This window comes from Dermacentor silvarum, chromosome 9 (assembly GCF_013339745.2).
Source record: "Dermacentor silvarum isolate Dsil-2018 chromosome 9, BIME_Dsil_1.4, whole genome shotgun sequence".
NCBI classification, from domain to species: domain Eukaryota; kingdom Metazoa; phylum Arthropoda; class Arachnida; order Ixodida; family Ixodidae; genus Dermacentor; species Dermacentor silvarum.
The window spans coordinates 53,234,076-53,250,533 of record NC_051162.1 but is presented as its reverse complement, the minus strand read 5'-3'; the positions used below and the strand labels follow the sequence as shown (position 1 = coordinate 53,250,533).

The window sequence follows — 16,458 nt, the reverse complement described above, 5'->3', positions numbered from 1 at the left end:
CGCCCGCTGCTGCGGCGTATATATGCGCTTGCTGCCAGCGTTTTGACAGTCGTTGTCTGCAGTCAGTGTGATCTATTCATGTTTGTTTGTGCGCGCTCACACCACGCTTGTTCAATCAGTTAGTAATAGTCGGGCCACATTTTCCAACGCACGCTACACATGCAATGCTGCCCGGGTCGGCAGTGCAGCGCTACAGGTGTGTCCCTTCGCACGCGCTGCCCACGGGAAGCGCTTCTCATCAACACCACCGTTTCACACGCGCCTTCTCGTGGTCATCGAGTCTCTCTTCATGTCGGTCTACTTACGCCGCAGCACACCTGCTTACTTAATCAGCTCATGTTTACTACAATTCATATTGCTACCAAAGCCGCTCACCTTACTTCGTATGACATTGCTGTGTTGCTATCGCATTCATCGCTTCGCCCTTAGGGCGAAACTATGACATTTTTTTCACTTCTTCATGTCAAAATTATTTTATCTCAAAATTCTTAATACTATTTTTGTAGTGACTGTTATGCAAATTTAGTTTTTAATAAATTTCGAACAAACATAGTTGAAACTGCCTGCTTCTTGGCCAATCCCCCGTAGTGGGTATATGAGCCAAAGTTTGGGAGACTAGACGAGACAGGGGCTGAGCTAGACGAGACTGGGACAAGCAACGTCTCAACAATGCATTTGATGTTCCAGGCACATTGCCGAGGCGTAAATACAAAGATCGATTTCGAGGCATTCATATCCTCCCGAGACACCGTGGGCATTGTACAAACAAAATATGTTGTGTGATCTCTTTCATGTCTTGTTTTAATTGGTTTGTGCGATGTTGCAACTATTCGAATGCTATATCTTCTCTCCCTGCGTCAAAGGTCCGAGTAGCACTCCGCTGACGTTAACACTGGGGAGCGGCCAATCGTGAACGGTGGATGATAAGCAATATAATAGAACGAAAGGAAATCTTACACTATACTGGCCCAATGTTCCTTTTATGCTTTTCTTCCTGCGTCCCGTCTGTTTGGCACTTGTTAACTGTGACGCATATTTCAAGTAACCAGCTAGCACAGCTTTCCTCTTTAACTGCGCTACGTGCCAGATGGTGCTTTGTGCTAAGGAACGTTTGCGCAGGTGCACAGATGTTTCCGCGGAGTCAAAAATAAGAGCGGGCAGGAGTGCTGTATCATCTGCACACTTCAACGGCTAAGGCTATGGAATATAGCAAGGTAAACAAACATTCACGAAAAGGAAAGTGCTCACGCTCCTAGGTGCTCCTAAGCGCGCTGATAGTGTCCCCGCCGCTGTACAATAGCCATTATACCTCCAGTGTCAGAACGTGTGGGCTGTTCCAAGAACAATGCGCCACTTCGCTCTTACCTTTCTGCTTGGACTTTACGTAGATTTATTTCTAGTACAGCCCTAAAACTTGTGGGTCGTCCTCAAGAGCCATGCTCTATTTCATAGTAACCCTTCTGCTGGGACTCTACGTCCAAACCTCCGTGCTTCGTCGTACAGATTTAGAGGACCTGTATAATGTAAGCTTATACCCCTTTTTATATCCGATACTTGATCGCATATGAAATACTAATACTCCGGTCGAGCCGTGCTTCAGCATTAACAGAATATTTTGTTGGTGCCAATGGCCGCAGTTGGAGTTATATGTTATGACGTTTCACGTGGCATACCTTCAACGCCAAATTATGAACCATCTACGACTCTATCTCTGCCCATCCTGCCTTTCTGAAAGTTATAAATATTTCTTTAGATAAGGGTGTCGAACCGAACCCGAACCGAAAACCAAACCCGAGCCTGAATTTTAGCCGTAACTGTAGCCGCACCCAAAATGAACCTGAACAGGAAAAAAATAATAATGCTTACCGGTTGGGCACGAAGCGGTTCAAACATATAGGTCGACAGCGGGTGCTGGATATATTCTTCAAAAAACATCTTTAATTGGCGCATTCAACTCCCAGATTGTCACGACTCAGGAGTTGCATTGTGTGTGGGAACGGGTATAGGCGATAGGATGCATGTTGGTTACTATACGGCCACCTGGGCAGAGATGCTGGACTTGGCTGCTGAACTTGGCTGCTGAATTTGCTGAACACTGCTGAACTTGGCCGTGCCAGATGTGTTCTGCAGCCTAAACGTTCACAGGCTCCACGGAATCACCATTTTTGTTGAAATTCCCAATTCAGCCGTTAGGTCAGTTTGGTTTTATTACTAAATAAACGTAATCAGTACGGCAGGATACTCACAGAAAAATAAATACGGTGTCCTCGAGGAGAGAGAGAATAATACAAAAGAGCACGCGAGCGTAGGCAGCTCCTCTGCTCTGCAGTGTGTGGTCCCCTCCGTCCAGGAGTCCAGCAGCCTTCCCATCTCGCTCGGTTGAGCAGGTTGAGCTGGTCCGTCGAGTCGCAGCTGGACAGCGCTGCCTCCCATTTCCGTGTGGTGGGATGATTATGGGTGTGAGCTCTGGTGTACTTGCGCAAACCCATGCCATGGGATAAAGCGTTGCGCGTTGATCACATTGAGCAGGTAGAAGCTGAAGTGGGGATATGTGTTTGTTTAGAGTTTCCGCCACACTACGGCTTCCTCTCGCGTGAGAGCATTATGAGGCGGTGGTAGTGTTATTCGTGAAAGGCGATAGTGATGTAGGATGTGCCTGCAGGTCAATGGTATCGGCTTGGAGTGGAACTGCTCGGCACGTCCTCGTCGCTGCTCCCGGTGTGCATGCGCTCGGGAGTAGGCGTGTGCCTGCTGATTGCCGCGTAAGGACTCGTGTCCCGGAGTCCACGCGATTTGTATGTACGGTGGCAGCTTGTCCGCTCCACTCAGGATGTGATGTGCGGCCCTGAAAATTTTAGCCCTGGAAAAAAATTATGCAAGCCGTCTGAGAGTCCATAAGAACTTTGACGCACTCCCTGTGCGGTCTCGTCATGATGGCTAACATTATGGCTAGTTCTATATGCCTCCGCAGCGCTCGCTCCGGGAACCGACGACGCATTTATTTCGGTCCTGTGATTGTCGACTACGCTGGTGACGAATGTGGTGCTTCTTGCTACGCTCTTCAATCACTTGCTCGCCACATCACACTTCAAAGATGGAATTCACCAGGTTTCAGCAACTCACGCTTGCATTCTCTCGACCCTAAATTGCGACTTCGCCTGCCACCTGGACTCTCCCGTGGTGAAGCAACTTTACCGTGTCGCGTGTGGTTGGGCGTCGCATTTACGAATTCCTATTCATTCCTAATAGGAATGACTAACAGTGCGGCATGCAATTTGTGCGGCTGCGATGAGACGCTAGAGCACCTTCTGTGTCATTGTCCAGCTTTTGACGCTCAATGACGGATTCTTCAAACTCAACTCAGCATGTTAGATAGCAGAGTGCTGTCAGAGGAAAAGATTCTGGGACCATGGCCTACGCATTCCTGCATGCGAAAGGCCACAAAAGCTCTTCTTCAGTTCTTGAAGGAGACTGGACTATATGAGCCAGTGGCGCACCGACGGGGGGGGGGGGGGGATTCGGGGGTTGGAACCCCCTCCCCCCCCTCTGAGGCCGACTTAACCCCCCCTTTTGTTTAACCCCTTTTCTTTCCTTACGCATTTGAGTACTGCAATTAAGATGTAAGATGCGCAATCGTCTGCACACTCGCAAAAAGCGCATTTTTTGATAATTTCCCGTGAAGAAATCGAAATTAGTGCTGTTTAGATGGTATTGGCAAACTGTCAAACCCCCCCCCCCCCCCCCCTGGCAGAGATGCTGGGTGCGCTACTGATATGAGCGCTTGTGACAGTGGACCTTCCTCTGCGACTGACTGTGTGAATAACTGACTCTTTGTGTGTTTTTTTTTCGTATTCTCGCTCCTTATCTATTCTTCCCCTTTCTCTCTCCCCAAGCGTAGGGTAGCCAACCGGGCACGTCCTTGGTTAACCTCCCTACCTTTCCCTTCTCGTTTCTCTCTCTCTCTCTCGCTACGCTGGCCGCATCGACGTACAAGACATTGGGGTGGTTCTCATACTTCCTCGCGAGCTCCAGCTCTCGGACTTGTCGCCGTCGGATGTGGAAGGCCCAGTGCATGTTTTTCGGAATCGGTGAGACGTGCACAATTTCCTGTATTCGTGTGGGGATTTGTGTCGGTGCGCTGGCCTTCCGTACGGAATATCCAAGCCATTTTAAGATGGAGCGTCCCGCTTTCGTGCGTTGTAGCCTTTCCTTCTGGTTTACGAGGTGAGCCTCTATAATTTCCCGTGCCTTGTTCTACTCCCATGTCTCCTCGAGGCGAAAAATTACCGTTCCGGGTGGGAGTCCGAGAGCTTGCTTATACGCCTCGCGTATCAGCTGGTGTAGAGCTTTTACTTCCACATTGCCGAAATTTATATATTGTTACGCGCTGTTCCCGCGCACTGAAGCACCCATCCCCCCGATCATGGAAGAATGCGCCAGAAAGACGGTGAAGACGACGGTCAGAGTAGCGCTCGTGTTGTTGTTCTGCCATATTGCCTGCAGCCGTCTCTTTCTGTATATATTTTGTAAATACAATTTCCTATCCCTTTTGGCTACTCTCATCCCCGTGGCGTTTTGGTGGGAGTTGCGGGGTACCCACACGGTACAACGGAGCTCCGCAGCGGCCGACGCTTGGCTTTCTCCACGATGGCGGAAGAGAGAAAGCGAGAGAAATAACATTTATTAGCACCGAACTATTATTAGCAGGAAATAAAGGCCAAGTCCGGGCCTCCTGGTAGGCTCATGCCTCCTGACCCAGCACGTTCTTGACGTGCTGCACCAAAAGCGGACACCATAGTTTTTCAAACCTTCCTAGGGGAATGGTCCACTTCTCCCAGCTGCCAGGATGCTGGTTGTGTGGTAATTTGGAAAGTATGGTGTTTTTAAACGAGGCGTTTGCAGGGCACCCCCACAAGATGTGTTAATTTGATCGATAGGCCCCGCACTGTTTACCAGTGGGGGAGCCTGGGTCCCTGTTAATATAATGCGCATAGTGTGGTGTGAGTAATGTGTGTGTTTGTGCTTTTCGTATGAGGGGTCGGCGCCCACCGAGGCAGCTGCAACGACAACGGTCGTCCTGGCTCAGCAAAAGGACCAAGGCACATTCTGCGGGACTGACAATGTCGACATCGAGGACTGGCTACCCCTGTACGAGCGTGGAAGTAAGAACAATCACTGGGATGAGACGGTCATGTTGGCAAACATGTTATTTTACCTCAAAGGAACATCGAAGGTGTGGTTTGAGAATAACGAAGACGAAATTGTGAGCTGGGATGCATGCAAGGAAAAGATGCATTCCCTGTTCGGCAAGTCTGCAGGTAGAAGGCGGCAGCAAAGAAGGAGCTGGCATCTCGTCCGCAGACAGCGACAGAGTCATACCTGACTTATATACATCATGTGCTTGCTCTTTGCCGCAAAGCGGACGACGGCATGACGGAGTCTGAAAAAGTAGGCCACGTGTTAAAGGGCATAGCGGATGATGCCTTCAATCTACTAATCTGCAAAGACTGCGACACCGTCGATGCCATCATCCAAGAGTGAAAGTGCTTTGAGGCCGCCAAAAGTCGACGCATTGCCCATCATTTCGCTCGACATCCGAACACGGCAGCAACGTGGTCGTGCGAAGACGTACCTGAGCCGTCGGCGCCGCTCACCGCAGAACACGTGAAGTATCATCCGATGCGAACTTCACGCTGTGTCTCCTGCTTCTATGTGCGGCCGTATATGCGACCATAGCTCCCAGATGGTGCCACTAGTCCAAGCCATCGTTCATCAGGAGCTCTGCAATGCTGGCCTGGACTCTGTGTGCGCCGCAGCTCCTTCCCAGCCGATCGACCGCCGTCCCTCACTTTCGCACGCCCAAGGTCAAAGGCCGCCATTCCGTACTCGCAATCCAGCCGAGTGGAGGACTGTTGATGACCGTCCAATTTGCTTCAACTGCCATCGTATTGGACACGTGGCCCCACATTGTAACAGCTGGTGGTATTGGTATCAGGCGCCCTATGAACACAACCGTCGCCCGACATGGATCATGGCCGATTTCAGTCCTACCGCGAGCCTCCCCAAACCACCGGTGACGACGCTCCCTCTATGCCGTATCGTCGTTCACCATCCCCATATGGTCACCAGCCCCGTTCGCCGTTGTCTCGTCGCCAATCATCTCGCTCGCCATAATTATGCCGCCCTACGTCGCCAATTGAACGACTCCCTCGGGAAAACTAGACGATGCAGCTCCCAGAGGTGATGCTGCATCGACGACTCGCCTGCCAAATCCTCTAACCACACTGCAGACCAGACGGAACTTCATAGACGGATGACGCACATATTGCTCTAGGGGATACTTGGGCTCAGATATCAGTGATGAATTGGGAGCTTCGTCGCCGCCTTAAGAAGGTACTAACACCACCCACAGTACCGCTCATTCGTGTCGCCGATGGCGGAACGTTTCCCGTGCTAGGGATGTGCTCCGCTCGAATTAGTGTTGCTGACTGATTCACAAGCGTACTACTTGCCGTGCTCTAGAAATGCTCCCATGAACTCATACTCGGTATGGATTTTCTGTCTGCCCATTCTGCCCTTATCGACGGTGGAACCGGCTTGCTTCAGCTATAACTACCGTGCTACCATGACGCTCCTACTACACGCCAACCGCGCTTGTGCTCAGTGGATTACGTTCGTCTACCTCCTCAAGCCGTTATATATGTGAACTTGCGGTCTTTTTCTCCCATTCGCGATGGCGATTACATCTTGACCCCGGTTGTTGACGTCTTACTCACCCAAAACGTCGCTCTCCTTCGCACGCTTATTAGAGTTACGGATAATCGAACGTCTCTACCCATATTGAACTTTAGCTGGTGCACGCAACTTATCCCGGGCGGCATGACTCTAGGCCACATTGCTTTTATCGATGAGTGTGCCGTTTCTGCATTCGTCACCGACGCTTCTTTGTCTTCTGCCCCTTCCTCTTCCTCGCACAATCTCGTCGACGGTGATAATGACAAGATGATAGCGTCTGACCTCCTTCCTGCACAGACATCCCTTATGCGGCGCATATTGAAGTCCTGCCGCGACATCTTTGACCTTAATGACCGTCCTTTGGGACAGACAGTTCTGGTCACTGATAGGATCAATGCTGGGGACGCCAGCCCAATCAGACGACGTCCTTATCGCGTGTCCCATGCCGAGCGAGAAGTGATACAGCGTGAAATCGACAAGATGCTCACCAAGGACGTTATTGAACCTTCATGCAGTCCATGGGCTTCACCGGTCGTCCTTGTCAAGAAGAAAGATGGCAGCTGGCGCTTCTGCGTAGACTACCGCCACTTAAACACAGTAACGCGCAAGGACGTCTACCCTCTTCCGCAGATCGATGACGCTCTCGACTGTCTACAAGGCTCCGTCTACTTTTCTTGGCCACCTTGTGAGTGCTGACGGTGTGCAACCTGACCCAGAAGACATTCGCGTTGTCAATGACTTCCCTATGCCACGTTCCACTAAAGACGTACGGAGCTTTGTCGGCTTGTGCTCCTATTTTCGACGTTTTATCAAGAACTTCACCGACGCTGCCCGTCCACTCACGCAACTCTTGAAGAAGGACACGTCATTTTCTTGGGGTCCTGAACAGGCCACCGCGTTTCATACGCTCACGACTTTACTTACGTCACCACCCATCTTGGCCCATTTCCACCCGTCAGCCCCCACTGAACTTCGCACCGACGCCAGTGGACATGGCATCGGTGCTGTTCTCGCCCAGTCGTCAGTCATCTGACGACTATGCCAGTCGTCTTCTTTCCTCTTCAGAGTGCAAATTTAGACCACTGAGCGCGAGTGCCTCGCACTAGTTTGGGCTGTCGGAAAGTTTGGACCATACTTGTTCGGCCGCACCTTTTCGGTCATCACAGACCACCACGCGCTTCGCTGGTTGTCTTCCCTCAAAGATCCGACTGGACGACTTGGTCACTGGGCACTGAAACTGCAAGAATACAGCTTTCACGTCACTTACAAGTCTGGCAGACTCCACCAGGATGTGGGCTGCTTATCCCGTCATCCAGTGGATCCTCCCGACTTGTCAGCGCACGATTCGGAACCCTGTGTCTTCACGATATCCGATTTAACCGACATACACAGCGAACATCAGCTAATGGAAATTTGTATGGTCTGTCTGGCTACAAATATGAATTCAATAATCGAACTTCCCACCGGAGCGGTGGGTCGGCTATTTTCATCAGATCATCATTGCCCTACGTTCGACGTTACGATCTTGCTTTTCGGGACTTGTTATGTGAATCGATCTGGTTAGAGTTTGACTGCAATTCTCTGCCGGTCAATAACAGCTGTACAATAGCAGGTGCTTTATATCGCTCACCGTCAAATTCTTATGCGCAATTCTGTTCTCAGCTTGAAGATATATTATATGCGTTAACAAATGCAAATAAAATATAATAATTTGCGGAGACATAAACATTAATATTCTCGATATCAACTGTCAGACTTGCTCTGACTATGTAACTTGTCTACTCAGTTATGGCTTTTCTTTCCTAATACAGACTCCAACTAGGCGTGATCTTTCAGGCTCTTCCACGCTGATTGATCAGCATCTTTTCTTCATTTGATTCTGATTCTCATTGTTCTTCTGGAGTTATCGGTTATTCAATCACTAATCATTACCCCTTGTTTTTTTTTTGCCTAGGTACAGAAGCAGTTAGCAATTCTAAAAGATATGTTAAATCTTCGTTCAACAAAACAGTTTATTCATCAGGTTCAAACCCCAAACTGAGATGACGTAGATATGGAGGGTTGTCCTGAGAAGGTATTTTTCATGTTCCATTCCAGAATCACTAAATGCATTGATCAGTGTACTGCTTATTCACAAGTCACACATTGGTATTCTACTCCAAGAAATCCTTGGATATCAGATGTCATGTTGCGTTCCATAACACGAAAAAAAAATAATCTTCACAAAAAAGTAAAATCGCAGCCCTTTAACATAAATTTGAAAAATCGCTTCCGTGCATATTCAAACATTCTTTCTGCCATTCTCAGGCGCGCAAAACGAGACTACTATGAAAACAAAATACTTGAAAACGGAAACGATACCAGGCGTAAGTGGAAACTAATTAGACAGTTTCTTAATATGAAAGAGTTTGACCCGGGCATCAAAAGAATTGTCCTCAATGATCGTGAACACACCAAAGATACTGATATTCCTCAAGCATTCAGTGAACATTTTGTTGCTTCGGATAACAGTCCTAAAGCGAATGCGGTGGCTAGTATTTCGCGTAGCTCATACTCATTTTATCTTCGTCCTGTTTCACCGCATGAAGTCTACAATGTTATTTGTTCCTTAAAATCAACTTGGCCTGGCATTGATTCTATCAGACCAGCTCATATGACGCTTGTTTCTGCTGATATCTCACTTGTCCTTGCTGATATTATTAACAAAATGTTCCGTGCTGGGGTATTTCCTAACTCACTTAAAATTGGTAAAATAATTCCTGTCTTCAAAAAAGGCAAACGTGAAAATATTAACAATTATCGTGCCATCTGTATATTGCCATCCTTTAGCAAGGTTATTGAAAAACTTATCTATAACCGCCTCATTAACTACCTAAATAAGTTTAGGCTTATCAGTCCCCTCCAGTTTGGGTTCAGACATGGCTACTCAACCGAGTTAGCACTAGTTCCCTTAACTGACAAAATCAAGCAAGCCATTGACCGGGGACTAATTGTAGGGGCTATATTTATTGATCTTAGTAAGGCGTTTGACACACTAAATCATTGCATCTTGTTAAATAAACTAGCGCAATTCGGCACTACTGATCCACCTCTCGAACTGCTCTTCTGCAACTTGTGTAATCGTTCCACAGTTGTCTGTATAAATGATCATTACTCTACCAATAAATTAATTACCAGTGGTGTTCCTCAGGGTTCCATTTTAGGTCCGTTGCTTTTTTTATTATTCAGAAATGACTTACCTAATCTACTGACCGATTCAGACTGCCTATTATATGCCGACGACACCACATTATACTCATCTCAGCACACACTAAGCGCTCTGCAAGCCACACTTAATACTGACCTCTCCAATGTGCACACATGGAGTACCTTAAACCAACTATGTATAAATTCAGTTAAGACAACGTTTGTCCTCTTCCATAGTCCACCAAAAGTATTAGTAAATCCCATAACAATTTCTTTGAATAACTATGTACTACCGATATCTGAAAAAGTGAGATTTCTTGGTGTTACCCTTGACAAACACCTAAAATACCACTGCCATGTCAGTTCATTACTGCACAAAGTGTCATTTGGTATTCATGTTCTCATCAAAGCACGTGCATACTTTGTACCTCATATTCTTACTTCGTTATATCATGCATATATAGGTAGCCGTTTAACATACTATCCTACTCACAGTGTTTATCCTACTCATAAACACCTATCCTACTCACCTCAAGCCTTTAGAACGCCTCCAAAACCAAGCATTGAAGCTCATTACATTTACACCACTGCGACGCCATTCCCTGCCTCTTTACCAACTGCTTCGTATTCTACCCCTTCGGTATTTATTTCAATATAAGTTATTGCTTCTCATGTTTCGCTTCATTCATCTTGACATACCTATAGGTATGTACGGACGTCCTTTCTTTGTGTCACATCGTTAACTCATACAACACGAGGTTTTCTGAACAGAATAACCTCCTTTTACCGAAAATAACATCAAATTATGGAAAGTTTACCCTCAGATTCGCTGGTATAAGTGTTTGGAATGCAATTAGTGCAGACATTAAGATTAGCTCTTCTTTCTACTCCTTTAAACGAAAATTAAAAATAAAATTGTTAGAAGAGCTGCTTTCTCAGTGATTTTTCTTTATTTTAGTTTTATTGCGATAGCAATTATATGAACACTCCAAACCAGATTTCTGCCGTCGGCGTCGCCGTCGCCGTCGCCGTGAGGTTCCGTATGACGTCAATGGAGATGAAATCGTCGCCGCGCGCCGCCGAACGCTGTATGTGCGAGTGAAAGGGCGCGAGGGACGCGCTCTTTCACGGGGAGTGAACCCACGGCGGAAAACAAACGCGCGTTCTGCGCCGTGCTTCCTTAAGGGCTGCAGAAGTAGGCGTCTCTTTCCTCCTTTACAATCACCATATATGAGAGCATGGAGATTATTGTGGAAAGGGGTGAAAAGTTGGGTAAAGTGCAACGCGAGAACTGTCTCTCAAGGGTGTACGTCGACGGTTCGGTGGTACCGGACACCGGCTCTGCCACGGCGGCCTGCACGGCACCAGCCCTGCAGAAGAGCAGGCAGTGTCGACTACCCAGACACGCCAGCTCGACTGCAGCGGAGGTGGCAGGCCTCCACCTGGCCGTCGACCTACTCTCCGAGGAGCTTCCTGGGGTACCAGCGGCCATCCTCTGCGACTCCAAGGCAGCCCTCCTCGGCCTGCAGAGGCCAGAAAGCGCCAGCCTAGGAGTTGCACTGCTGTCTACCCGGCTGACAGCGCTGCAGGACGCAGGCCACCCGGTGTCCCTGCACTGGATCCCCGCCCACGTAGGGATCCCGGGCAACGAGGCAGCCGACACCCTGGCGAAGGACGCCCACCACACCACTGTGCCCCTCAGTCGGGCCGTGACGGAGGGCGACTTCACTGGACTGAGGCTGCGGCGACACCTGGTGACCCACCACCCAGACAAACGGGTGGCACTGGGATGCCCCCCACGACCACTCCCCCAGCGAGGCCTGGCTCGCAGGGAGACCTCGCTCCTTCTCCGGCTCCGCATCGGCTGCAGCTGGACGGCAGCACGCAGCTACCGACTGGGACGAGCGACGTCCCCGGCCTGCAGCTCCTGCGGGGAGCCGGAGACGATCGAACATCTCCTGCTGGCCTGCCCGGCGTACCTCCAGCAGCGGGGCCCACTCCTGCAGGAGTTCCGCCGCCTGGGCCTCCCCTCTGGCAAGGAGGAAGATCTCCTCTTCCCCGGCCGACACCACCTTTCTGCACTTCGAGGCGTCGTGGAGTTCCTTGACTCGTCAGGGCTCTCCGCACGCCTCTAAGGACATTTCTACAAGCGGGAAGGCCTCACGGCCTCCCACCCCACCCCGGGCCTGACCGGCCTGGCACAACACCCCTGCAGACTCTGCAGCACACCAAGGCCTTCCATCTCGGCCTGATACGTGCCGCCTATGCCTGCCGGTTTTGCTTCGCCCAGCCATGGCGACTCCACTCTATCCCTTCTTTCGCTCCCACTTACCCCTCCCCGTTGGCGCTGAGCCGTGCTCCCTCAAGGGCTGCAGAAGATAGCGCTAACCTTTCCCTTTCCCTCAAGAACCACTTATCTGTCTCTCAATAGAGGACACCTCAACCGCGTTGCACAGGGGGGATGATGGTTGAGAGTTAGAATAGAGGAGAGAGAGATCGCAAGCGCAGCAGCAGCAGTACCCGGCGCGCCGGAGGCGAGCAAAGGGGGCACGCTATGGTCGGGAGAGAGATAAAGGAAATCTATATGAGAGCAAACGCGCCTTCTTCCGACGTGCTAAAGGCGGGGGGGGGGGGAAAGGGGGAGGGAAGGGAGGTGACTTTTAGCTGCGGCACCAAGTGCCGATTTATATCAGAGGCTCCGGCACCAGTCAGCAACGCCGCACGCATTTTGTGCGAACGCGGGCAAAACGCCGACGGCGTCGACATGGGTTCTGCGTGTTGCCGGTGCTGCTGCATGTCCAAGTTTATACAGCTGATAAAGCTACTATCATTTACTCCGTATAGCTCTCTACAAATTTGCTATCGCAATTGATGCTTCGCCTTTCAGGTGAAACTGCGACCACTTTTTTTGTCTTTTTTTCTTGCCGATTTTCTTGCCGATTTTATTTTCGTCTTTGTCTTTTCTGCGGACGTGTGTTTTAAAGTATTTGTGTGGGAATTCCAATACGTATAACTTTCTTCACTCTTATTGTTCATATAGATTTTAAATAAATACGTTCGTGTTCTATTGCTTTAAATTCACAAGTTAAACATCTTCGTAATCTGTTTTATGCCTCTGTTAGCTTATCATAATGAAATATAACCTTTTTATGATATTTATTTATATATTATTATCTTGTTATTTTGTTTTTATATAACGCTCTGGTTTGTGTAAAGTTGTTATCGCTTGTTGGATGCATCCTACTGCTGTTTATGTGATTATATCGTATGCATTGTAAAAGAGGAGGCCCCCCGGACAGTTCTACTTTGGGACATCCTATTGTACTACCTAATAGGTATGCTTTTTTTTTTGCTCTTGCGCTACAAATAAACTTCAAACTTCAAACAGCTCTGTGATGCCAATTTGCGGTCAAATTACCACCGTGTATGCTCTCATCACTCTGCCCCGTCCCTACCATTATTCGTGCTTCGTGACGGAATCTTGTACAGACGCAAAACCAGCTCCCATGGCCCAGAGCGTCTACTAGTTGTTCCCGAAACACTCCGTTCCACTGTTCTCGAACAGCTTCATGACGCCCCAACCGCTGGACATCTCGGAGCAACTCGCACGTACGATCGCGTTCGGCATCGGTTCTTCTGGCCAGGCCTCGACCGCTCTGTGGGTCCATACGTTGCTACTTGTGATTCCTGCCAGCGACAAGCATCCATCCTTGTCGCCAAGCGGTCCTCTTCAGAAGAGCCCATAGACATTCCCGGTGTCCCGTTCTACCGCGTCGGCCTTGATCTCATCGGGCCATTCCAAACATGCTTCCGTACGGAATATCCAAGCCATTTCAATATGGAGCGTCCCGCTCTCGTGCGTTGTAGCCTTTCCTTCTGGCTTACGAGGTGAGCCTCCATAATTTCCCGTGCCTTGTTCTACTCCCCTGTCTCCTCGAGGCGAAAAATTAGCGTTCCGGGTGGGAGTCCGAGAGCTTGCTTATACGCCTCACGTATCAGCTGGTGTAGAGCCTTTACTTCCACATTGCCGAAATTTATATATTGTTACGCGCTGTTCCCGCGCACTGAAGCACGCATCCCCCTGATCATGGAAGACTGCACCAGAAAGACGCTGAAGACGACGGTCAGAGTAGTGCTCGTGTTGTTGTTCTGCCATGTTGCCTGCAGCCGTCTCTCTCTGTATATATCTTGTAAATACAGCTTCCTATCCCTTTTGGCTACTCTCATCGCCGTGGCAATATGTTGCCGAGTATGTGATGCGGCTCACAATCAGAGCCTGCGCTAGTCGGATCAGGTCCTGTTCCTTGAGTTCCCTCTTTCTGCTTGTAATTCGTTGCATCATGCACAAGATCCTGGCGGTCGTGTGTTGTAGCTGCTGTATGGCGTATCCTCCGCCCCCGTCTCTATGTAAGTAGGAGTCGAGGATACAAAGTCTGTCCAGCTTTTGGATATCTCTAGGACCTATTCGCAGGTTGATAGTTGGTGCCAGGGTGGTTGGTCGTCCTCGTGACTACTTCTCGATTATGAGGAGCTCCGACTTCTCCGGCACGCATTGCAGTCTGCTTGTCTCCGCGTATCTTGCTACGACGTCTACTGCCTCCTGTAATGCCTCTTCTTGTTCTCTCATGGAACCTCCCACCATCCATACCGTGATGTCGTCTTTATGCAAGGCATGTCTGATCCCCGGTATGTTCTCGAGTTGGTCAGGGAGTTTTATCATGGCGACGTTGAAAAGTGTCGGCGACAGCACTGCTCCTTGTGGCGTTATTAAATTCGGCGTGTCTACTCGCTGTGACATCAGCATTTCCCAGACCTATTGTGGTTTTACGGTCCGTGAGCAAAGCCCTCACGTAGTTGTGAGTTTGTCGGCCGCAATGCGTGTGACTGAGATTGGCTAGTATGGCCTCGTGCCTCACGGTGTTAAATACCCTCTTTAGATCTAGTGCAAGAACTTTGCTACCGTAGATGGCGCTTTCATTCTAGACTACGTTAAAAAATCCTATGATGATTTTCTGGTCCTTTACAATACTAACTGTAGCACTGATTGAGTATGGCATTTCTTTTCAAGGGTTGTTGCAAAGTGTGTTGACAGTTATGTACCAAACATTGTGAAACGCACTCGTAAAACCAATCCTTGTATATCCAGATAAATTATTCATGCAGAAAGAAAACTAAAACGAAAAAAATGTCTTGTTGGAGAATCTATACAGCTGAAAACAAAATATGTATTACATCAACGAGACAACAAATAAAACGACTGATTAAGGAATGCAAGAATAAATTTTACAATATGACGTTAAAGAAATTCTTGATTGAAGCCCCTTCGAAGTTCTAGCGCTACATAAAGCCTCCGGCAAGTTCTCACCAAATATCTGAGGAAATTACTCAGCAACGTGTGGATGATTTGAATATCTATTACAGCGAAGCTGTAAAATGTTCTACTGTAAAAGCTGTAAAAGTCATCGGCAATTTCAATGCAAAAGTGGGGAAAAGGCAGGCTGGTGAGAAAGCAATTGGCAACTACGGCATCGATTCCAGGAACGCTAGAGGAGAGATGTTGGTAGAATTCGCGGAAAGGAATAGGCTCCGACTTATGAATACCTTCTTCAGGAAGCGTAACAACAGGAAGTTGACCTGGAAAAGCCCTAATGGAGAAACAAGAAATAAAATAGATTTCATACTCTCTGCCGACCCCAGCACAGTGCAGGATGTAGAAGTGTTAGGTAGGGTAAAGTGCAGTGACCATAGGTTCGTGAGGTCTAGGATTTCTCTACATTTTAAGAGAGAAAGAGTAAAATTAATCAAGAAGAAATAGGCCAACCTAGACGCAGTAAGGGTAAAAGGAGACCAATTCAGGCTGGTGCTCGCAAACAAATATGCAGCTTTAGAAAAGGAAGATAAAGACAGCATAGAGGTAATGAATGAAACCGCAACTAGGTTGATCTCAGGAGCAGCAATTGAAGTGGGAGGTAAGGCACCAAGGCAACCAGTAGGTAAGCTCTCCCAAGTAACAAAGGACCTAATAAAGAAATGACGAAGCATGAAAGTGGCAAACTGGAGAGATCAGGTAGAATTCGCTGAACTGTCAAAACTGATCAACAAGAAGAAAGTAAGAGATATTCGAAATTATAACGTGGATAAGATTGCGGAAGCAGTAAAATATGGACGCAGCATGAAATCAGTGAGAAGAAAACTTGGCATATGACAAGGCAAGATGTATGTACTGAAAGATAAGCAGGGTAATATCAGCAATTTCGATGACATAGTCAAAGCAGCGGAAGAATTCTATACTGACCTATACAGTGCCCAGAGCAGCCAAGCTACTTTCAATCGAAGTAGTGATGAACAGGATATACATATGCTCCTTCTATAACTAGCGATGAAGTTAGAAGGGCCTTGCAAGACATGACCAGGAGAAAAGCTGCCGGAGAAACTAGACTAACAGTCGACTTAATAAAGGACGGAGGAGATATCATGCTTGAAAAGCTTGCGGCCCTTTATATGCAATGCCTCACGACTTCAAGTGTACCAGAAAGC

The 16,458-nt window shown here is 48.4% G+C and overlaps 1 protein-coding gene across 1 annotated transcript in view; it reads left to right on the top strand.

The window, feature by feature from the left end:
• Window positions 1–1,309: 1,309 nt before the first annotated feature.
• Window positions 1,310–16,458, top strand: part of LOC119465253 (uncharacterized) — a 54,304-nt gene continuing 39,155 nt past the window's right edge. The window contains exon 1 of the mRNA XM_037726052.2: window positions 1,310–1,523. Coding sequence (XP_037581980.1) covers window positions 1,437–1,523 — 87 coding nt within the window. The 5' untranslated portion in view covers window positions 1,310–1,436. The remainder of the gene's footprint in view (window positions 1,524–16,458) is intronic.